This window comes from Styela clava, chromosome 2 (genome assembly GCF_964204865.1).
Source record: "Styela clava chromosome 2, kaStyClav1.hap1.2, whole genome shotgun sequence".
Classification (NCBI taxonomy): domain Eukaryota; kingdom Metazoa; phylum Chordata; class Ascidiacea; order Stolidobranchia; family Styelidae; genus Styela; species Styela clava.
Genome location: NC_135251.1, coordinates 21501025 through 21525847, shown reverse-complemented (window position 1 = coordinate 21525847; position 24823 = coordinate 21501025). Strand labels below are relative to the sequence as shown.

General features: G+C 37.3%; 1 protein-coding gene and 4 non-coding genes across 5 annotated transcripts in view; all 5 read left to right on the top strand.

Annotated features, from left to right (window-relative positions):
• The window catches only part of LOC120335586 (heat shock protein HSP 90-beta-like), a 55505-nt gene extending 33292 nt beyond the window's left edge, over nucleotides 1-22213 (top strand). The window contains exons 2-14 of the mRNA XM_078109749.1: nucleotides 17332-17560; nucleotides 17998-18204; nucleotides 18333-18462; nucleotides 19070-19257; nucleotides 19481-19630; nucleotides 19717-19854; nucleotides 20033-20198; nucleotides 20277-20540; nucleotides 20618-20808; nucleotides 21042-21194; nucleotides 21281-21495; nucleotides 21561-21679; nucleotides 21869-22213. Coding sequence (XP_077965875.1) covers nucleotides 17408-17560; nucleotides 17998-18204; nucleotides 18333-18462; nucleotides 19070-19257; nucleotides 19481-19630; nucleotides 19717-19854; nucleotides 20033-20198; nucleotides 20277-20540; nucleotides 20618-20808; nucleotides 21042-21194; nucleotides 21281-21495; nucleotides 21561-21679; nucleotides 21869-21981 — 2187 coding nt within the window. The 5' untranslated portion in view covers nucleotides 17332-17407 and the 3' untranslated portion in view covers nucleotides 21982-22213. The remainder of the gene's footprint in view (nucleotides 1-17331; nucleotides 17561-17997; nucleotides 18205-18332; nucleotides 18463-19069; nucleotides 19258-19480; nucleotides 19631-19716; nucleotides 19855-20032; nucleotides 20199-20276; nucleotides 20541-20617; nucleotides 20809-21041; nucleotides 21195-21280; nucleotides 21496-21560; nucleotides 21680-21868) is intronic.
• LOC120336974 (small nucleolar RNA SNORD14) lies at nucleotides 17805-17898 on the top strand. The gene has a single exon (XR_005568910.1). It is a non-coding gene; the product is annotated as a small nucleolar RNA SNORD14 (small nucleolar RNA).
• Nucleotides 19295-19388, top strand: LOC120336972 (small nucleolar RNA SNORD14). Its single transcript, XR_005568909.1, has one exon. It is a non-coding gene; the product is annotated as a small nucleolar RNA SNORD14 (small nucleolar RNA).
• Nucleotides 20859-20938, top strand: LOC120336977 (small nucleolar RNA SNORD53/SNORD92). Its single transcript, XR_005568913.1, has one exon. It is a non-coding gene; the product is annotated as a small nucleolar RNA SNORD53/SNORD92 (small nucleolar RNA).
• Nucleotides 21716-21809, top strand: LOC120336975 (small nucleolar RNA SNORD14). The gene has a single exon (XR_005568911.1). It is a non-coding gene; the product is annotated as a small nucleolar RNA SNORD14 (small nucleolar RNA).
• Nucleotides 22214-24823: the final 2610 nt, after the last annotated feature.

Below are 24823 nucleotides of genomic sequence, written 5' to 3'. Positions count from 1 at the left end.
TGGTACTCCGGTAGTGTGTACACCAGGTTAGAGTTGGGCCAGGGTGGTTCAAACCCAGGCCCTCGGGACACATGTGGAAGCTTCATTATCTGTGCCCCGCGTCGCATTCGGAGAGTAATCAAGAAATCGCAGTTGGTGTTGTTTGTCATAAATTTAACCAGAAAAATCTTTTGACATGTTGCTACATCAATAATGTCACTGAATTGATTAGTGTTATGGCTAGCTGAGGCAAATACCGAAGTTGAATGTTGTGCTTAGCAGTCTAAATAGTTATCTGGCTTTCTATTGGAATCTTACACTAAATTTAGATAGAAAACTTTGCAGATTTTGGTAAGTTTTTTGGAGATTTTTGCATGTTTTAGCTTGATAAATGACAAATACTGATCAACGTGTTTGCACAATAAAAGTTTTTGTGTTTTGCTTTGTTTACCTATTCTTGGCACTACTTTGGCCCGCGAACGAAGAAAAAATAATTTTGTGGCCCCTGGAGCCGATAACCTTGGACCACCCCGGACCGTTAGGGCATAATTTTTGATCCGATTTTCCCTATTTTGGTTCTATTACGAGTTCGGGGACTGTCTGTGTGATTCAGGCTTCCGTCCCTTTACACAGCTTGATGTAAAGTAGGCAAACAAAATTAGTTACCTTCTCCTCCGTATTGGTCTTCTGAAACGCCCTTTTATTTGTACTTTTGCGTTTTGAAGTCATTTTTTGAGGAATTTTTCAATTCGAGTCATACGCTATCAGTTTGTTTGCTATTTTCTTTATATGAACCTCGCTGCTGTAGCAAAATAGGAGAGTTAAATGAAAAGTCATTTAGAGTTTCAATTCTAATGATTTGCTTTCATTTTGTTGGAAAAAAAGATTTTTACAACACCAAAGGATTCGGGTTCGTTAATGTCATAATTGTGTAACGGTTCCTATTGCCTGATCTGTTAAGATGAAATACATTGAGTTTTGATAATGTATTCGCAACATAAATCTCGGTGACTAAATGGTAACTTATTTGGGCGATATTGCTAGTAATCAGATTACGAGGTTTCAATCTGAATAAATATTAATAAGCAACCCGTAAAACATGTGAGAAACGAATTTTAAGCAGAAGGTCGCATACCTAAAATAGCATTAAGGAATAACTCTTTAGCGTCATATTTTCAGATAAAATTAAAGCATTAGTCTCGAAAAAGCCATGAGTGCAGTTTTAGTGACTAATGGTTGGCAAACCGAATTCTACAATCAGTTTTATTCATTTTGTTTTTATCGTCTATTATGCTGATTATGGAGTCGAAATAAACTTATACTTATAAAAAATATATTTTGAAAATAACCCATGCAAAATATATTCAGAAAAGCGGCTTGTGCACTGAACAAAACGACGGACAAACGTAACGGAATAATAAAGCGTTTCCAATAAATTAAAATGAAACAGCAATAATTTGGGTCAAATATCGGTGCATTAGGAACCGTAGTTAATTGAAAATATAATAAAGTGAAAAAATTCCAATTTAATAAATGGAAACAGCGAGCGTTCAAACGCATTGACCGAGTGGTACGACGCCTAAGGTCCAACATAGATATGGTTACCATATTTTTGTGACTTCAAATCGGGACGCCTCCAAAGACAACGACCCCTTAGCTGTTATTTTGTAACTTCAGCCTTACAGTTTCCAATTTTACTACATAGACCTACATTTAAAGCTATCCCGGTTGTCTTCATTCTATTTACTATATTGTCATAAAGAGTTCATGCGTATATTCTCTGTCCAAATATTGGGTTCAGTTCGAAACATAGAAGGGAATTGACGTTAACGAATTACAAATAATTTGAATTCGGACTAATTAGTATTGGTTTTACATGCAATACGTTTGCTAACAATGTTAGCGGGAAACAAAGAAACAAACGAATTCACCTTTAGTAAGTATAGGCGAGCGTTGCGCTACACAGAAGCAACAGTAACGAGAACATGTACGTGTATTATGCTGCATGGCTGAACGCCAAAGCGGGACTTTTGGCTGACTTGTCGGGACAAGACGCCAAAAAGCGGAACGTATGGTAAGCCTAAACATAGACAACGCGCATCAGTGGTCAGGACAAGAGTTCATGCATCACCCTTGCATGCATTGTAATGCTAGCCGTTCATGTTTCCCAAGCAACAAGGATTAGAGCATAGACTGATTATTGGAGTCATCTGGTTGGTGCTAACTGCGAAAACTAGCCTACAACTAGACTACTAGAATATCCAAGCCGAAAAACCTTTTATAGTTTCGGTTTGTTGCAACTTCGAATATCCATCTACATATTGAAATATTGATTATACTAGGTGTCCATAAAGTCTTAAAATTGCAAAGGGAATTTATCGATACCATATATTGTTTTGGCTCTCACAGATGTATTAAATTAAGTAAAAATACTTGAACAATTACCCATTAAAAACAACAAACCTGATTAAGATATATTGAGAACTGATTAAAAACCAAACTGTAAAGGGACCTCATGAACACCATGTATTATCAATGAAGATAAAAAAAAACGTTGGTCCAATATCAAAGCCTCATACGTTATTGATGGAAATAAACGGGAGTCCACATAATAAATATTGACTAAGTGTACTTTTTCAGATTTACGGCAACGGTATAAAATGCTTTATTCGTGGCTGGGAAACATGTTCAATATTGCCATTCTATACTATTGCTAATCACAGCAGTTGCATCAATATTATTGTGTTTCATGCAATGGTCGTTTCTGAAACCAAATTTGTTCCTGTTAATAATATTACGCTTATTTATAGGGACTGCCTCAAGCTGGCCCGTAAAAGTTTTTTTTATGAAAAATGTTACGATTATACAACACAGGTGTCACAAGGTACCGTGTTTACTCAAAAAGAAGACCTAGCCTGAATTTTAAAAATGATTTTATTATAAGCCCTCCATATTTGAAAATCTCATAATTCTCTACTTTGTAATTTTGTTTTTAATAAATGAAAATAAAAGACACCCCCCCCCCCCCCACCAAAATGAGTTCAGTGTTATTTTTCTAAGAAAAATTGAAATAAGATCGTCTTATTTTTGAGGAAACGCGGTATTTGGGCCCAAATATAACGACACCACTTTTGTCAAGTGGCTCGAGTAAATTGTGTAAACGATTTCAAGACGGGGTTGATTGAAGGTACAAATAGTTTCCAAGTGGGGGGTATACTAACGTCTGTATTTTCAAACTCGTTTCGATCGAGGAATTATCCCATCAAATGGGGATAGTGAAAAATCAGCTATCATACTATATCCGGTCTGCGGTTCGATGTTTAAATCCGCCCTCAGGTGAGTTACAACGTCCTCGTAAACGGACAACAGCCGTGCCGAGCAACGCAAGCTATAAGATGAATGTGGTTTTTTGGGTTTGAAACTAAAATTTCACCATTGCAGTTTTTTTCTTTTTTTTTACTTCAGCCGTTTCAACATGACAAACCACGGTCCGATATTTTTTTTAGCTTTAGTCCACTGTAAAATATTCATAACGTTGGCGAGTGGACGTGCTTTCCTAATATCGCCGTTGGAAAGTCTGACATATTTAATTTTTTTATGGGGAACAATGGAACGGGGTTTAGTGGGACATGCCCCACTGGGCACAATTCGACAGTGTTTGAACCATTAGGTGCTTAAAGGGCTAGAGATGCGTTATGTTTCTTGTAATATTAGGGTATCTTTTGGCCCATGGCGCGATATGGAATACATTCAAGAATCAAGAATATTATCGGATTCGAAAAAGGAAATAATTTAATTTGTTTATGGAATTTTTTCGAAAAATATATATAATATTTTGGTTGAACATTGATTTCAAAAATAATAAATCTCCGAAATTGAAGTCCCCCCCCCCCCGCTCTTTAGATGATAATGCTGATTCTTTGCTTATTTTCAAGTGCATACTTCGTTAAATTTTTCAGAATGACCCATTGTGACCCCGGGGTCTGTCCGAATGTGCCCCACAAGTGGGGTACAGTGGGACACTTAACAAACGTTTTTTTAAAGCATTTTGGTGGTAAGATGTATGTCTCAATGCGAGAGAAAAAAGTGCCCCAACCTTCCCCACTTTCCCCTACACCCCTGTATTGGATACCCCTGCACCCCTGTATTGTACCCCTGTATTATAGAGACATATGAAGCTTATTTCAATTTTTATTGGTCGCAAAGTTTCTTTGATGGGCCATGTTCGTTTTTGCAACATTTCCTCTTTTCTTGTCAGAACTCTGAAAAGGTGCAATAATATTTTGACTATCGGCCACACAAAGTCATTAAGGTAAAGTTATTAACGGAAAATTCATTGAGGATCCTGATAGATGGTAATTATTGAGAAAGCCATTTTATGACAAATTTCATGACCATTTTCTGTGCAACGTATTAAATATTTATATAAACGTTATATTGTTTTCAGAATAGGTTTTGTTGCAAATTCTTCTGAAGTTTTTCTTTTTTATTAATTAATTCCCCTATTTCTAATTTTATATACGATGTTCTCAAATTGCCATTGCTGTAACCCTTTTTTCTTTGTTTGTTGTTCGCTTTTCTTGTAATTTGTATACATTCCTCACTTTCTTTTATTTATTTTAATATATCTTAGCAAAATTGCGTTTGCAATGAATTTTTTGATAATTCACGTATTAGAGTCAAAATCTGTTCACCGTCACTACTATTGCTCAGTATTTTTGGCATATGCAGTTATTTTTACACTACTGCTTGAAGAAGACGTTTGTCGCACAACAGACGTTGATGGTATATTTATTTTTGTATCAATTTTTGTGCATTTTTTCATGTGCCGACAAATAAACGATTGACTGAATGGAAGTCCATATTTGTTAGAGCCCACAGAAATTTTTGAAATAAATAAAAATGTTAGCCTTCGGTGACAACAACAAGCTTTATTCACTGAACATTTCAAAGCAATTGGTCCAGTAGCTCAGTTGAAGAGAAAGGGGTCACGGCGATTTGGTGAGCGCGCCACGAAAATTCACAGATTTGTTTTAAACAAAACTAATATATGATTGGATATTTAACATATATATTGTATTTATTATGAAGGTTTTATTGTTTCTCATTTTAAATGACGTATTTTATATGAATCAATAAATTCGTTTTACCTTTTATATCTATGTCGATTTGCTCTGTTGTTATGTAACAATAGAGGTAGACACTGCTTGCTGCAATTGCGTGAACTGCAGTTTATTCATCTGCTGAACCGAGATTAGCAAACTTGTTAAACACGTAGTGAACATAGCGATCGTTTTGTTGTTCTTTGACATGTTTCTTTTTGATTACTGGACCAATTGCTTTGAAGTTTTCAGTGGGTAAAGATAGAATTTTTTTTCCAGAAGGCTATTACTTTTTTTTCTCTCTATGACGTCTCAAAATTATGTGGCTCTACGTGTCCATATATTTGAGTATAGCTCTGTTGTTATATTTCAAAGCAAAATCAAGCAAAGACGGGAAAGAAAAATTGACATTCCCTTTATTCTTCAAGCGCACATTTTTCAAAAATTTTAAAAGATATAAAGTACACATAAACGATCGCGAAATTAAGTTTTATTTAAAGTCAGTATTTTTTTCGTGCAAGCTATAGCTGTGAGGTTTTACCCTGATATTTTGGCGCAGCATGAAAAAAGTTTAGAAACCGCCGTCATAATGCAATCTCTATTATGTTGCATGGGTGGCGTTCTTTTAAAGAAGATATATAAAGCCTTCAGTTATTTTAAAGTTAATTCCCGAAAATTACCGTTGTATTTTGCGCATCTCGCGTTTAATGTCGCTTCAAGGTATATTCTTACGTGACAGATATTATTTGAAATCAAACCAGACACTGTGTGATGGGCAAGGAAATACGTTTGCGCCGTGTTTTTTCTCATTTCACCTTTCTTGCGACACTCATTTTATTACGAATTGTTATATATTGAGTAATTCAAAAACTTGCAGCGTGAGCAAGCTTAGTGCCATCGTCAAATACCAACCAAGTCTGTCTAAGTTGGTATATCTGGACCTAGCTAAAAAAAAACTTGATTGTGCGGCGTTAAGTCGGCTTTGCGTTTCGTCACCACTGTCACATGGCCGACGCTTAAAAACAGAGGAGTGTTTTACTAAAATAAAGGCACAAAGCGTTATCTCGGGATTCCAACCCCAGTTGGAATAGCTGAAAAAAAAAAACTCAAAAACGTTCCTTCATTAGATACAAATATACGCTATTCCGCACGGAATGTATCAGCATGACAGGGTTTGGACCACTCTGGTCTACTTTATCAAATACTCCCGACTTCGCTGACCACTAGATCGTTGAAATGCGATCGTGGAACCGCCACATAGTGTAAATAGTTCATTGGTCCAATTGTTGAAGAGAAAAGAATTTTTTTTAAAACAAAAATGCAGCAACAAGGAGAATACTAGAAAGAAAAAACAACAACAATTTAAGAAAACGACTCATAGGCCTATTTCGTGTCCAAAAAAAGTTTCAGTGTTTATTTTTAATAATGTAGGTTAATAGGGATTTGTTCGAAAAGAATTGTTTTAAAACAATTGTTTTAAATCAATTTTTTTTGCCCTTTTGTTCAAAATGGCTGTACTATTTGATTTTTTTGTATTAAATAGGTTGAAGAAAAATGAATGTAAAAACTTGCCAAGCGCTTCTTTTTTGCAATAAATCTTCCAAAACGCCACAAATATCGATAGAGGATCATGCACACCTTCTCAAGCTGTAGTTCAGTGGTTGGCGCAGTGAGACGCAACCGATAAGCCATTACGTGAACGACCCTGCTGCGATGAAACCACCTTGAGAAAATTAAAATGCGATCGAATAAATGAGTTTGTATACCTTGAAAAACTCACTTTAACCTTAAAAACAAAGTATGCTAAGCATAAACTAACCGAACAGTATTGACCGTAACAATGACTTCATTTTATGAGAAAAATGTCAATACATGACCTCGAAATCCATATTATGGCGTCATAACAGATTAGTTGTGACGTCTTTGCATCAGAGAACTCTTCCAATTAACATTGGCTAGGTTAGGGTGTCTCATCGTTCATATCAGTAGATTACCGCCGATATAAGCATTTTCTTCATTATCGCAATCCACTCGTTTTGCCAAAGGGCTGCACTTGATCGAATTGCTTTTGTAGTAGGCTCGTGAGCTAATTTTTATGATTTTTCTTACTCAAAACGTCTCTATGATATCTCGGCTAAACATTCCGGGTAAAATCTTATGACTTTGGTGGAGATATAAAGGGTCGATAAATGTATGCAATAGTGGTAAAAGTCAAAATTAAATATTTTACTTACATTTTTGAAATTATAATTCCGGCTGCGTCTGTAGCTGCCAGAATGCAACGTTTTGGCGTAGTTTCGCGGCGATGCAAGGGGTATTTTAATAAAAAATACAGAAAAAATTGATAGGTCAATATGATACTTGAAGACGAATAATAAGCAAACATTTTGAAGTTTAAGTCGTCTGGTGACATCGTAATATTTTAATAAACACCGATAAAATTCTGCTCTAAAATTTCTGTGGTGCCCCTCTTTGCTTGGTGCCCTAAGCACGTGCTTATATTGTTTAATGGTTAATCCCGCTGCTGAGATGAGTTTAAAGAGGGTATGTGTACCAATATAGAGGTATCTAATTTTGTTCGCCTATTTTACATCAAGTTGTGTAGAAGGCAGTGGCGGCGCGTCAATAGGGCCAACCGGGGCAATGCCCCGGTTGTTTTTTCGGTATAATAAAAAATATTCGAAAAATACCTCAATATCGGTTGCACAGACTGTCTACACTAGCCATATTCTCCCGACATGGTTCATTTTTCGCTCGCAAAGCCTTCGCCGAACGTCGACGGGGCGACGCCGATTTTGCCCCGGTTGCTCATTGTATATCGTATTCTCTCTTTTATCTTCCACTCGCCGCGATTGTCTCGTTTGTTTTCTGTTTCTTTTACTAAATCATCGGGACCGATCGGGGCTAGCCCCGAAATTATGACGACACAATGCCGACGTTTCTTACAACAACGTGTTGACATATTCACGCATTCCTTCTCGTTCGTTGGTTGCTTGAAGAGTTGATAGTTTCCTCGCCTTCGTTTTTGTCGCTTGTTTCGCTATTTGAATCAGTTAGAGACCTTTAGTCCATTTGCTTTCGATTTTCCACATTCCTTTTGAGCTCCTCACTTCTTTCCGGCTTCGCATTTCTTAGCCTTAGACCTCATAATGAATAAGGTTGATGCACTACTTCGCACTCTGTTTTCGCAGCTGCCGCTGAAACAAAAATTAGAGGTACAACGTCTTGGGCCTTATCAACCAAAAAATTGTTCACTGGAACAATCCCATGACGGAGGAAAGCGTCGGCGTACATTCTGCGCAGAAACTTGGTATAAAAAACACGAATGGTTGTGTTACAGCGAGGACAAAAATGCACTTTTTTGTTTTTATTGCCTACTTTTTGCTACCGCCCGTGACTCACGTTGGTGTAAATTTGGTTTTAGAGATCTTAAACATCTTTCCGAGCGTGCCAGGGATCATCAATCTTCTATGGAGCGGCTGGACAATGCAGTAAAATACCGAACATTCGGAAATGTTAATATTGCAGCACAGTTGGATGAAGGACGCGCGGTTTCTATTCGTCGACACAACCAAAACGTCGAGAAAAACCGCCATGTTCTCGGTCGATTGATAGATGTTTTGAAGTTCATTGGTTGTCACGAGCTGTCCCTCCGTGGGCACGATGAACGGGCTGGCTCTTCTAATAGAGGGGTATTTTTGGATATGGTGGAATACACCGCATCCCTAGATACAGTATTGAGAGATCATCTTGATGCCGCAACTGTTTCGAAAGGGACATCTAAGGATATCCAAAATGATTTGCTCGACTCAATGTATAAAATTTATTTACAACATTTGGCTCTGGAAATTGAGAATTGCCAGTTCCTTCCGATTCAGTCTCACGAGACAACTGACATCCCGTGCGTTTCCCAACTGGCTGTGATTTTTCGGTTTGTGAAAGATGGTAAACCTACCGAGAGATTTCACAGCACTGTACCAATCGTTGATCGCACGGCTTGCGGGATATCGGCTGTACTGAAAGAAGTGTTACAGCCTTACAACGCGAAGTCAAAATTGATAGCTCAAACTTATGACGGCGCGGCAGTCATGAGTGGGTCGAAACATGGTGTTCAAGTTTATATGAAAGAAGATTTTCCTCATGCGCATTTTTTACATTGTCACTCACACCAATTTAACCTCGTTATTAAAAATATGTCTTGATACCCCTCTCGTCCGTATATTTTTTGCAAATGTTTCGGGGTTTTCTTCATTTTTTTCCGTTTCGCCGAAGCGCTCTGACCTCCTTCGCCAGATATGTAGCCGCCGTCTCCCAGCTTGTGCACCAACACGTTGGAACTTCCAATCACGCGTGGTGCAGGGCGTGTCCGAAATTAGGTCTGAGCTCACTGAGTGTTTCAATGGCATTCAGAGCTCTCCGGTTTGGGACGAATGCTCTGTGACGGAGGCGGCAGGTCTAAAGCGTCTGCTAGAAGATGGTGAGTTTTCATTTTTTCTCGCTTTTTTCTCCACAATATTCTATCACGTGGATGTATTATACGGCGCATTGCAGTCAAGGCTAATGGATGGAGCGTCTGTGCAGTCGTGTATTTCAGACTTCTGCGATGCTGTATCTCGTATCCGGGAAACAATAAAATACGACGACGCATGGAGTGCTTCTTTACGCCGCGGGCAAACAACGCAGCGTTTGATTTTGTCTGCAAAGGAATGCTGTGACATTCTGGTGAATCAAATAGGCGATCGTCTGCGCACTGAACACCTTGCCGCGTTCTCTTTGATGAACCCCAAAAATTTTTCAAAATTTGCACGTCAATTTCCCATCCATTTGTTGGCTACTGTCTCCAAATTTTACCCCATGATAAACGTGGGTAAATTGGAAAATGAATTGCGATGTATATACACCAATCAAACTTTTTTGAACATCACATCAACTTGCGCGCTCTATGGATTCCTCATAGATAACACTCTAGTAACTACCTTTGCGGCGTCTGCAAAATTTCTGGACATCATTTTGACGACGCCTATTTCTTCCGCCGACGCAGAGCGAACATTCAGCACGCTGAAGCGTATTAAAACGTATCTCAGAAACACAATGAAGCAAGATAGATTAAATTCCTTGGCTGTTTTATCCATTCACAAACCCGTTATTTCTGGGATGCATGACTTTAATCAGCGCGTTATTGAGCATTTTGCTTCCAAGAAACCGCGGCGTGTTGCATATATGTTCAAGCAGTAGAAGTCTAGCAGCATATATATCTATGAGTGAGCGACGCATGTCCTTATCTTTGCATTACCTTTTCTTTCTTCATAGTAACGTTTTAAACCTTATTTTAGGTTTTGTCTGCTTTCCCGAAGTTTCTGTTAATATGTCATTGTATTTATCTGGATAAATATTGCCTTTCCTTTTGAAAGAGGTTTCAATATAAACTATGTCTATATTTATTAATCGCTTGACTTGGACCGGTTTTAAAGACACTTTTTTATCGTTAAAAATTGTCGCTTTTGCCGATTGGTTGTTACCGATGGAATGGTTTTTATACTCAAAAAATGTTGGGGGAACTTACAGCGCTCATCCTGTCCCCGTAGATGGGGGTGACTTGGTCTCGCAGTAGCTTGCCCCGGTTGTCAAAATGACCACGCGCCGCCACTGGTAAAAGGACTGAAACCTATGGGCAGGGGGTCATTCACTTGGCTAACACAGAAAGTCCCTGAACGCGTAATAAAACTAAAATATGGAAAATCGGAATAAAATTATGGCCTAACCTGGTAGTATATACTTATACTACGAGAGTACTGGAAAAGCAATATTTTGGCGACAATCCCCAACTTTAAAGTAACCAGCATAAACAAAATATTCGTCTTGGCAATGCTTGCGTGCAAACGACCGCGGATGTGGCCTAATTGCTCAATGCAACAAGATTAGGACGGACGCATGTTGTTTGAATACTAAATATTCATCATATAATGCCATTCTAGTCACATACAGTACCGTGAATACCACGCTATCGCACCCAGTGTAATTTTATTTTCAATGGAAATAGGAGTCCAATTAAGCAAGATATAAAAATAAAATTTGATCTTGATATTTACGTAAGCAAAAACATATACAAATAACAATAGATACTAAAAGAAATAATCACACGTACACAAAATCTCATGCAAATAATTAGCTACACACAGAATAAATAATAAAACTTTGATACAATCTGTCACAAATTTAAAATATATTTGCACTTCGGATTGAAACCCAAACTCGGGACACCAAAATTCAATTGCCAAAAATGAAGTGCTATGAAAACTTTGTCTTCAACATCAGTTGGTTCAAAAATATAAATCTAGTCCCGACTCAATATTTCTTTATGGCAATACAAATCGAAATTAATCGACCAGAATCAAGCTGACAATCAGATGTATAGTCAATTTTAGGTACAAACACCCTTTTCGTTCAAATTTCCACAGTTTGGCTTAAAAATTCTAACGGGAAATCATTCAAAACGATTCCGGTGATTCCAAGATTTGTATTTCCACAACAATTTATGCGCTGACCGTCCTAAGACTTGCTATATATATATATAGGCTTACCATACGCCCCGCTTTGGGCGGGACAGTCCCCCTTTTTCAGCGTCTTGTCCCGCCTTCCCGACAAGTCAGCCAAAAGTTCCGCTTTGGCGTTCAGCCATACAGCATAATACACGAACATGTTCTCGTTACTGTTGTTGCTGTGTAGCGTAAAGCTAGCCTACATACTGAAGGTTAATACGTTATTTTGTTTGTTTCGTTGTTCCCGCTAACATTGTTAGCGAACGTATCAGATGTAAAATCAATTCTAATTGGTCCTGTTCGGACGTTCACGTGAATGTAATATGGAACAACGTCTTTTTGAAAGTGTTATCTACAGAAAAGCATGCTTGGGCGAATAAGTAAATCTCAATGCTTGAAAACGGCAGACTAATTCATTATTCTTGATTCCTTTTGTTGTACATAAAAAAAATCTAAATTCGGATCATTTGTATCGTTAGCGTCTATTCTTTTCTATTTTTTCGAACCCTACCCGATATTTGGACAGAGAATATGCTTTAGAGCTCTAGTTGACACAGAAAGTGCCGTGGTGTATGAACAGCAGCTTCGATAGTCGCAAGCTTGTTTGGTTCAATCTATCTTTGTGAATCAGCCTTTTATTATATGAACTTTATCAAGAACAAACACTGAACACGCCTCACCGATGAACATCTGCAAGACTCACTCAGAGTATCGGTGTCAAGTTGCAAACCAGAGTACAACACAAGGGTGGAGAACATGCAACACCAGGTTTCCCACGTACTGAGGAAGAATACACCAGATTTGGTCTCGATTGAAAATATGATGACCATGATTTGTTGGCAAAGTGACTTCCAGTGACAACTAGGCTGCAATCTTAATCCACTGAAAATTTCACAGCAATTGGTCCCGTAATCAAAGAGATTCTTTTGTGTTCAGAATGTGTCAAGTCTGTGAGGGTATTTGTTAATGATGGTATGCCTGGGTGGATCAGATCCACGAATAATGTTTAAATCGAAATATTCATTAAGAGTAGTGTTGGGAGAAGTAAGTTGGATTGGACATAAGGGTATTAAGTTCAGTCAGCGCAGACTTTTGAATTTTTTTGAAAGCTGAAAAAGTCGCCAATAACGCGAACAATTGCCTTTTGCTAAAATCGCCGATTGTTTTCATCATAGTGACGTGTTATTTTATTCTCTGTGAATCGCAAATTTCCAACAAATGTATGCCAGATAACGATGCTAATTGCCCCTATTTTTGTACTCGCACGGAATTGTGAATCCGGTGAGAGTTCTTATACGTTCATCGGCGGCGAGATTTTAAAGACAAATGAAGGTGTAAATCCGCGACCTAAATTTATTGATTGGAAAGCGTCAGTATAAAATACTGAAAATAAAACCATAAACAATATAAGTTTTGTATAGGCCTGCGACAGTCTGAAAACGCTTTTCTGGGCATTGAAAATCGCAAAATTTTGTGTGCCTACGGCACATGTTTGGTCGGCGTTAAACATATCGTCACTAAAATCGAAACACGGTTAATTGTGAGCGAGATGATTTGCTTTTTTATCCATTACTTTAAATTGCCGTCGAAAATTTTCGTGTTAACATTATACAAGGTCGGGAACGCGCGGGGTTGTGATGATATGTATTATAAGATAATTGATCTAAAGTATATTCGATCAATTCTCATTGCATATACTGAAATAAATTTTACTCCGTGAGAATTTACAGTAGATTTACGGATTTTTCGAAAGGTTTTATCTTGGAAAATCATGGGAGTGGCACCATTGCGATTGAGCGGAGTCAGTGTTACAAGTACTTCTCAAAATTGTCGAATTCGCAAAATAGCGAGATAGGATCAAAACAATATATAATCGGGCAGTTTACCACATATTTTCATGTCCGCGGATTGCCGTGGTGTTTTAGAGTGACTCTTGTTTGTCGACACAACCGCAGTTTAAATTGAAGACAATTAAATAGATAAAGCAAGACATTTTGAATATGGCAGTATCAGTCATAGATTGATTACTTTGCAAAAGAGAAAAATCGTTTTTCGTCGAAAAAGTCGGCTCTTTTAACTAGTGGCGTAATCGCGGCGACTGTTCAGCATGGATTTCGAGGCGGTGAATTGTTATTTTTGATTTACTGGTATACCTTATTTCTTATTTGTATTTTCATTGTATGAAATAAAATTATACTAAAATTGTCCACATATCGCCGTGGCATTTCAGTGTCGTAATGTTTTTATTTTGACGTAAAAAGACGCAACCGCGAGTTACGTTGTACACAATAGACCTTATTCATTGAAAACCCATCCTACGCGCAAAATGAAAAGTGATGTAAAAATTTGGGGGGGCAGCTGACTGTGATGGTCGTATCGCTCCCCAGTCTATACCGAATAACTGTGTGTTTTGTATATAATTTTTATTGATACAATGCTTGTATTCTGGTTGACAGAATAAATCTCTCACTCGTATTCAGTCATGTTTTTTAAGGAGACCGGTATTGTACCATTATAGGTAGGAGATATTCATCTTTTTTGTATACCGGTACCGTACAACTTATCCTGCCTCATGGCAGGATGGCAAACATTTTTGTTCGTAGGCCTATTTCAGTATTTACTAAATAATTTAGTTTTCACCTGTTGCAGCCTTGGTACGGTACCAGTAGTTTAAATAACACGTCAGCATGCCTTCAGTAAATGATTGCTAGCTGTACAGGTATAAATGCGTGAAACCAGTAAAAAAACGTGATAGAAATGGTAGACTATGGGTTATAGATTGTCAATGTTAAACGCTTCCAGTACCGGTACCGTACCCAAAGAGACATTAGCGCTGCATTTGGAGAGCATATCCCACAGAGCACGGCGCGTTGGCAGAATCTCATGGTCTAGTGAGAATGACGTCATCGGAAACACCGCGCTCATTACAATTTTAATAAACGATTATCAAAAATCTTGACCATGTTTATCATGATAAAAATATCAAAAAAGATGTAAAAAATATTCTATCTTCAAAACTGCTCACGTCTACATTGAAAGATATCTAGAAAATTACAAAAAATGCAAATTTCTGCTCTGGTGATCACATTTCCCATAAGAGCTAATGTTAAAAAAAAAAATTTTACATCACTTTTCTTTTTGCGCGTAGAATGGGTTTTTAATGATTAAATTGATATACAAGGACATTTTAGAATCTCGTTGTTTTCATGGATTAAATATTTTACGCCACAGAAAAATCATTATACGCTGAAAAAGCCGCTGAGTGCGTAATCGCGGTGACTGTTACAGACGGCAATATAAATTTCCGATTCCAACCCCTGCCCGTTTGAAAATCCTGGCTGCGCGCTTGAGTTCAGTATTCAGATAAAGTGATATATTAGATGGATATATGGACACGGAGGTCTAATAATTGACCGCAGTAGAGGTAGCCTATTGTGACTTAAACTATATTTGGCGTACAGAGTACAGAGTTTGCAAAACATAAGACAGTCGCGACACGGGCGCTCGCGATTTGTAGCCTACAAGCGGTAATCTCAACAAATGAACAGCGAAATTTCAGGCGATGTCAGATCTAATAGAAAATTTGTAAAAAAAATATAGTAATAGTCTTCTGGCTAATGTAGCCTACTAAAAATTTGAAATCGAGCAGAGCGATTCATAATATATATGGTCACTCCGTGATCAATAAGCGTTTGCAAAAACATTTTCAGTATCATAATTTCAAACCATCAGAGGAGAGCTGACTCTCCTCTAAAAAAATTGCTCAAGGTTGCAAACCCCACACCCATGTAGAAATGATGGGCAATGACCCTAAGATGAATAATCACAAATAAAAGAAACTTTATGTCTGAAAACAAGGTTTGGCCCTGAAGGTCCCCTTATCTGCCGGACTAATAAGATGTTGGAAATTCAGCGCTCGCTCAATTATATACTGTCTGTCAGACGCTCACAGGTATATTTAATGTTGAGTTGCCAGCTCCGTTGTGTTCGCTTCGAGTTGCTTGACTGGCGTAACTACCAGCTAAGTTACCCAAAATCTCGGGATATCTGCAGCATCTGTGTAAGCCATGGTACCGCCAGTAAAAAAAGATGAAGCCTCACAGGAGGATCAGAAACTTGCTTATCACACCATCACAATTTTAACAAATCTTCTATCTAAGCGGCAACAATGGCTCTGCTGACACGAAAATCGTAAGAGCCTAGTGCAACCCGACTGTCGAGATCGACATTAATATTGGATTTGGCTTCAAAATACAGTACAGTAGACAGTTGAGTATACATCGCCCGAATTAAATGTGCAACTTTTTGCAGTAGCGCTTTGACGCCTGCAACTTCCTGGGGGAAAAATCCTTTTTCTCTTCTGTGGGGTCGAAATTTTACCGACTGATCCAAGTTAATGACGCGGATTCGATCAACACATGCCACAAACCGACATATAATCAGTTATTCGCTTTTAGTGTTACCTAATATGCCGAAGTAAAATCGGTAAATTTGCTGTATAGATATTTCCCCGAACCTCGTAACCCCCAGAAATTCACATTTACGTTCAGAGATCATGTCTACAGACTACAGCAGTGTTTTTGTCCCCAAAACGCCCAGCTCTTTTCACAGTCGCATAGCGAACCTTGTAGCCATTTGATAAAATAACGTATGACCAAAAAGTGCACTAAACACAGCAATGACGACGGTAAAGCGAACGTGGCAGACAAAGCCATCAGTTTTACAAAATAGGGGGGCCCAACAATGAATACCAAGGTAACTCGTCATGAGCAAATGGTCAATGGGAAAATATCGCCCATTTTATTTGAGAAGAAAACTTGAAAATACCGTACTATTTTTAGGCTACAAAACTAGTATATGGTGTAATCCTATAACATTAGAAATCCAGAATCTTCGAGGTTTATGAATCACGCTTGACAATAAATCATCACACTGACAATTCAGAAAATGCGAGAACGCAACAGAACAGACGCTTCGCAAACACCCACGCCGTCCGAAAAACGTCTTTCCGTTGTCTCGGTCTCGAATTTTCTGAAGCGCGAACGTTCTGGAACTGCGCCGTATAGCAACAATATATCGCAGCTTCCTGTAAATAGTATAATTTGTATAATTCTATGTATAATTTTATATTCTTAATTCAATACCAATTGGTAAAAAATTTAAAAAATGTAATATTATCTATTAAATTAATTCATTATTTTTGAATATATCAAACAGTAGGGGATTTTGTATTTTATCGATAGGAGGATGAATATTGATTTTTTTTTGTAATCTCTCAACCGTTCACCATGTGAAACACGTGCGGGAAATAGGCCTCGTGTTTCCAAACGGTTTACCCGAGAGATTTCTCCTTCTCTTCTCTGCGGGGTTCATTTGGTATTGGCAGCTCCAGCGTGCGGCACGCCTGGTCTTGTTCCGAGCAGATGGCATTGCGATTTAATTTAGATCACCCGCTGATAGTTGTTTCATATATAGGGGCGTTGCAATTGTCTAATAGTACAGTGATAAGAATAACAACTTGTGTTCTTTGTGACTACTGTACTACGTTTGTTAGGTCAGGGTTTAGTAGAGTTTAGTTTTATCGAATGCGGAGTTCCATCCCCTGACACCAGGACACAGTGCAGCAGTGACAGTCTGATCCTACTTCAACAAACCTACTTTAGTGTGTAGGAATATTTTTTTAATCTTTCTATTATTTTGTGATTGTGCAGATAAATTGGTGTTACGCCATTTTGGTAAAATTAAAAATTCAATTTCTTGTAATATTGGTCAAACCGGAAAATCAAAATGTCAGAAAAAGATGATGTTCAAGTTCAAGATGAACAAAAAGAAACCTTTGCCTTCCAGGCTGAAATTGCTCAGTTGATGAGTTTGATCATTAACACATTCTACAGCAACAAGGAAATTTTTCTCAGAGAATTGATTTCCAACTCTTCTGATGTAAGTCTGATATTTAAAATATTATTCAGCTTCTAATGATGTCAAGTGATATGATTTATTAATCTGTTTTTACTTCTAATAAAGTGAAACTTTTTCGACTTGCATTTTGTAATTTGTATTTATGATTAAGTTAGTTGTAACTTAATTTAAATTTTACAGTTATTTAATTCTGAATTGTTCAATTTAAACTTGATAATATGATAAATAAGTCTTAATTTTTAATGCTGATGCATATCCAGGCATCTGGCGATGATGATAACCATTCCTATCATTTGCAGTTTCCACAGTAAAGGTGTAAGCCTTAATGTTGCCTAAACCTTCCTTGGATGTCTGAGCCAGCCTTAAAATTTCATTTTCAATCCAATTACAGAATTAGATAGATATGATATTCTTTCAAAAGACTTCAGTTTAATTTTGCGTGAAATTTAATATTTCAGGCTTTGGACAAAATCCGGTATGAAAGTTTGACAGATCCATCGAAACTGGATTCTGGTAAAGAATTGAAAATTGAAATTATCCCAAACAAGGAAGAGGGAACATTGACTCTCATCGACACTGGTATTGGAATGACCAAAGCCGATTTGGTGAACAATCTTGGTACTATTGCGAAATCTGGAACCAAAAATTTCATGGAAGCCCTACAGGTTTGTGATCATGTTTATAATAAAAAATATAGCCTTGATTTTAATTTTATTTCTTATCGCCATAAATTTCACTCTCTTGTTTAAGCATATGGATAATATATAATAATGATTAAAAATAATTTGTTCAGGCTGGTGCTGATATTTCCATGATTGGTCAATTTGGTGTTGGTTTCTACTCTGCTTTCCTTGTTGCTGATAATGTTAGAGTCATTACCAAAAATAACGACGATGAACAGTATGCATGGGAATCCTCTGCAGGTAAGATTATTTTTATTATTATTTTATTATAGATATTTCTCCGAACCTCGTGGCCCTCAGAAAATTATTTCTATACTTTACCACGGCAAAAGTTGTGCGGCTCATTATAAAAATGGTTTTGTGAGTTGGAACCACCGTTTGATTCAAAACATTAAACAAACTGTCAATTTAAAGTAAGGTAGAAAAGTTTGGACTAATCTATTTCTAAATTAATTTTTGATGGCTACAATTCAACTAAAACCCCTACAAAGACAAATTGATCATACCCAAATTCCGAAACACATCTGAAAACCAACAAATAACACACATAAGTACGATGTGATGTTTACAAACATGTCCCAAAAGTGTCTCAGCGGGTGCTAAAACCTTTTTAATTACGTCACTGTTTTGTATCTTGCTGTAAAGTAAATGGTGCAAAAGTAGATTCTCGGGGAGGCATCCATATCCTGCATTTTACAAGAGAAAAACTACTTTGGCCACGTTTACGTCCAAAGATCATGTCTACAGCAGAGTTTTTGTCCCCAAAACGCCTAGCTCTTTTCAGAGCCGCATAGCGAACCTTGCACTTGCAGCCATTTGAAAAAATTTAGTTATTTTTGTGCTTTAGGTGGTTCATTCGTTGTCTATCAAGACTCTGGCGAAGAGATGGGCAGAGGTACAAAGATTATTTTGACCTTGAAAGAGGATCAAAAGGAATATTTAGAGACAAAAACCATCAAGGACACAGTGAAGAAGCACAGTCAGTTCATCGGATACCCAATCTCCCTTTACGTTGAAAAAGAACGTGAAAAAGAGGTATATAATGAAGCGTTTCAATTTTGTTTGTGCAGATTGGCGATGATGATATATATTCCTATCATTTGCAGTTTCCACAGTAAAGGTGTAAGCCTTAATGTTGCCTAAACCTTCCTTGGATGTCTGAGCCAATCAGCTTATCATTTTTGCAGTGTCTCGTGAAAATGAAAATGTCTAAAATACTTTTCTTACTATTTAATCCTATCATCATTTTAACTAATAGGTTAGTGATGATGAGGAAGAGGAGGAAGAATCCAAGGAAGAAAAGAAAGAAGAGGAAGGAGATGAAGATAAACCTAAGATCGAAGATATCGATGATGACGACGAAGACTCTAAAGCTGATAAAGACAAAAAGAAGAAGAAAAAAATAAAGGTAGTTGTCTAAACTTGTTGATCGCAATCACTAAATAAAATATTATTGACAAATATTTTACCAATTTGTTGCTTCCAATCGTTTAGGAAAAATACATTGACAAAGAAGAGCTAAACAAAACTAAACCACTGTGGACGAGAAACCCAGATGATATATCGCAGGAAGAGTATGGTGAATTCTACAAAACCCTAACAAACGACTGGGAAGATCATCTCGCTGTGAAGGTTTGTATTATTCGAGAGCTTTTAAAAATCAATTATATACATAATGATGATACTCTTATAAACTATAAAGGCTTCCAGTCTTTGTGATGGTTTACCTTGGAGAACTGAAAATTTGTCACAATTCTGGTCTTGTATTAAAAGTATTTTGCCATTTCACATTTCATACTTTCCATTGCAGCACTTTTCTGTAGAAGGGCAGTTGGAATTCAGAGCTCTTCTCTTTGTTCCGAAGCGAGCACCATTTGATCTTTTTGAAAACAAGAAAATGAAAAACAATATTAAGTTGTATGTGAGAAGAGTCTTCATTATGGACAACTGCGAGGAGCTCATTCCAGAATATTTGAGTAAGTTGTTCAACAATATGCATAGCTTTTTTGCCTACTCCGCCTTGCTGATATTAACTCCTAATCCTTTCATTTCAGACTTTGTGAAGGGTGTTGTTGATAGCGAAGATCTGCCTTTGAACATTTCTCGTGAAACACTCCAGCAAAGTAAGATCCTCAAAGTCATTCGTAAAAATCTTGTCAAGAAGTGCATGGAGCTCATCTCTGAACTGGTTGAAGACAAAGAACAGTACCAGAAATTCTACGAACAGTTCTCGAAGAACATGAAGCTCGGCATACATGAAGATTCGCAACACAGAAAAAAGATTGCTGATTTCCTCCGCTACCATTCTTCAACATCGGGTGAGTTGAACTTCCAAATCTTGTTCTGTTAATTTAGTAGTATATGTGGACAGTGATGTTATTGAATGCCTTTTCAGGTGATGAAATGACTTCTTTGAAGGACTACACCACTCGTATGAAGGAGAATCAAAAAGACATTTACTATATTACCGGCGAATCCAGAGACCAAGTTTCGAACTCTGCGTTCGTTGAAAGGGTTCGCAAGCGGGGTTTCGAGGTTTTGTACATGGTGGAGCCAATCGATGAATACTGTGTGCAGCAACTCAAGGTGAGGGGGTTTATATTGGTAGTTTGCGATACCAGTCAGTGCCATGAAAGTTGCCATGATGATAAATCTTTGACATGGTTTAGTCATTTCTGAAAATGTTTGACGATACAACCCTTGGCTGTCTGAGCAACTGGCATTATCTTGCGCGACTGCTGAGTCTGGTGTATGGAGGATTTTTTCATTGATCCCGAGTTGCTTTGAGCTTATGTTTTATTTAACTTGACTCTGAACAGGAATATGATGGCAAGACCTTGGTATCAGTTACAAAAGAAGGTCTTCAGCTTCCCGAGGATGATGAAGAGAAGAAGAAATTTGAAGAATCCAAAGCTAAATTTGAAAACCTCTGCAAAGTTGTCAAAGAAATCCTTGACAAAAAAGTCGAAAAGGTATGGTATTGTTTTCAAAGTAAATTTTTTGCTACAGGATTTGTGTGAAGCAATAACTAATAATCACCAACTTTACTTTACACCAGGTTGTAGTCTCCAACAGATTGGTTCAGTCTCCTTGCTGTATTGTTACATCACAGTATGGTTGGTCTGCCAATATGGAAAGGATCATGAAGGCCCAAGCTTTGAGAGATTCTTCAACAATGGGCTACATGGCAGCCAAGAAGCACCTCGAAATCAATCCAGATCACCCTATCATGGAAACCTTGAGAGAAAAAGCAGAAGCTGATAAAAACGACAAGTATGTATATGAAATACATTTAAAATAAGAAATACATCATTAATAATTTACAATTTTTCATACAGGTCTGTGAAGGATCTTGTAATGCTGTTGTATGAAACTTCTCTTCTTGCATCTGGATTCTCTCTTGAAGATCCATCTCTTCATGCCTCTCGCATTCATCGAATGATTAAGCTCGGATTGGGTTAGTCTCTTTTCTTTTATATAAATCAATTAAAACTGGCGATGATGATAACCATTCCTATCATTTGCAGTTTCCACAGTAAAGGCGTAGACCTTAATGTTGTCTAAACCTTCCTTGGATGTCTGAGCCAGTTTGCTAGTTCAGAGATTTATTGCCGAGCACCAGATTATACTTTGATCTTTTATTCAGGTATTGATGAAGATGATGTCCCAGAATCGCAGGAAAAGGCTGATGATGAAGACATGCCACCCTTGGAGGGTGATGGTGACGAAGAAAACTCCAGAATGGAAGAAGTTGATTAAGGTCGTTTAAGGAAAGATGTAAGGTCCTGCGTCAATGGTTCCTGTCAAGGAAATCCAATCTGAGTTGAGATGATATTCTAGCCCTTCTACCCATGCAAAATTCATTCTTTTCTACGTTATTATTCAGTTGTATCTAATGACAATTTTGTGTGTATTTGTTGTAATTGTAATGATTTGATATTGGCGTTACCATATCTTGTGCAAACCATCAATAAAAGCTCCCATTTTCTTATTGCTATAGCAGTGATCATTGAACTGGGTTGGGTATTCGGCTCAATATTTGCAGCGCTGTCTCTATCTGAGCTTATGTGGCTGTGGCAGAAATCGGTGTTACGTCCAGTCGTTAAAGTGTTTATCTTCGGCAGCGGTCGTCATGATCGTTGCCAGTGCTGGTGATGTTCAGAAAATATCCTTTTTTATGCTGATGGCTTTATAGTCCGCGGTCAAATTTTTATAGATTTAAAAGTCTGTGGAGAGACTAGGAATCAGTGTAAATAATTGGGAAACAAGAGTGTGAGGAAATGGTGGTCATGCCCCATACAGGGAAGAGTTTGTTAAGATCGTATTTAGAGGAAGATGCAAGGCTTGGTGCGTGTTTCATTGACCTCGAGAAAATTCATCTGTGTCCGCTTTTTATAGATAATTTTTTAATTACTACAGCCAGACTAAAACTTTTTGCAAGCAAAGCTGATATGGAATCGGTGCAAATGATTCCCGTCATAGATATTGCTGAGCTGAGACCGACTTAAAGTCGTATCATTTTCTACACGTTATTATTCTTATATTTCTATAGATAATTTATTGTAATTGTGGTGAGCTTCCTGATAAAAATTGCCCTACATGTTTATTCGTGACATTGCGGTTTCTACGTGAAGTATTGTTGCACTTGCGCCTTCTCGTCCACTGGTTTCGGGAGCTAAAATATGATAGCAAAATCAACTCAAGATTCTTCCTCCGAAATGAGTGCTGGTCATTTTGCTAGTTCAAATTTTTAGAACTGCAAAGTTCCCACTTGTTATCCTAATCCACCTCCATGATTTACAGAGCAAAGATATTAACGAATGTACTTAATAGTGGTCATACGGTATAATCTCATGGATTCAATAAACTTTTTTCGATAATATCATGGCCATTATGTAGCGACCATGATATTATTTCAACTTGATATGTAGAACAAGAGAGCTATGGTCAAATATATGGACATTTGAAGTAAATGAAAATAATAGCCTTCTAAAGTAAATTTTCATCTTCGAGCACTGAAAATTTTAGAGCAATTGGTCCAGTAATTGAAGAGAAAAGCGACTTTTTAGGATTAGGTAACACGTGGGCATGGCTTTCCACACGTTTTCTCACCACTGAGGGGGCGGAGGCACTGAATTTATGGTGAATTTATCAACAAAATTGATAAAATATTTAATTGATAAACACGCCCCACTTAAAAAATTGAGTAGGAAGATCGTCGGATAATGCAAAAACCCTGGATCACCTCAGGTATGTTACGCTCCGCCAAAATTCGAGATAAACTGCACAAATCGTTATTTTTAAATGACTCTGATGTTGAAAAGCGTCAGTATAAAAAGTATTCTGATACTCTGTCTCACATTAAAAATAGGGCCAAACATGACTACTATGCTAAATGCTTTGACAAACATAAAAATGACTCGAAAAAGACCTGGAATACCATTAACACCATTATCAATCAGAAAAGTAAGAAATCTCCCACCTCTTTATACGACGTGACCCAAAAAAAATTAACTCAAGATCCTGATGACATTTGTAATCTTTTCAATAAATATTTTTCCCAAATCGGACCTTCTCTCGCTTCGATAAAAGCGAGTTTTTTAAGTACCTAAATCCACCTAATAAATCTTCCATGTTCCTGGAGGATACCACTCCTTCTGAGATTGCAATAGCTATTGATACTCTTTTAAGCGGAAAGGCTGATCATATCCCTATTTACATGATCAAACTGTTGAAGACTATTATTAGCCCAATTTTATGTAGGTTATTCAACACTTCTATGTCTATAGGAATCTTTCCAAGTCATTTAAAAATTGCAAAATCTGGTGAAAAGGATAAAGTGTCAAATTATCGTCCCATCTCAATTTTATCCTGCCTTTCGATTCTCTTTAAAAAATCATTATTGAAAAGATTAAATTCTTTTCTAGACAAACATTCAATTCTGAATAATGATCAATTTAGTTTTCGAAATGGCTACTGCACATCATATTCCATTCTTGACATTGTTAGTAAATATTATAATATTGTAGACGAGGGTATAGTAGGCTGCAGCATACTTTTAGACTTGAAAAAAAACTTTCGATACCGTGGATCATAGCATTCTAACTAGTAAATTGAACCATTATGGTGTCCGTGGAGTTGTGAACAAGTATTTGCTAATTATTTAGAAAATAGAAGTCAATTTGTTTGCCTGACCGGTTCCGAATCCAGGAGTGAAAGTGTGTCTGTGGGCGTTCCACAAGCCTCTGTATTAGGACCAACGCTCTTTCTAGTCCATATAAATGATATAATCAATGCCACCAGTGCTCTAATTAACCTATTCGCTGATGAAACCTGTGCTACATTTTCTGCCGTAAATCTGGCAGGCCTGGAACAATTAGTTAAAAAGGAATTAGTTAATATATCTGACTGGCTTACTATAAATAAGCTGACAGTGAACCCTAAAAAGACACAAATCATGTTAATTAACTGCAGTAAAACACAGAAGCTTCAAGCTTTATTCCAAAATTCATCTTGAAAGATTCTGTATTGACTACCTGTAATTCGGTCAAGTATCTTAGTGTGACTTTGGATAGTAAAATAAATTGGCATATACATATTG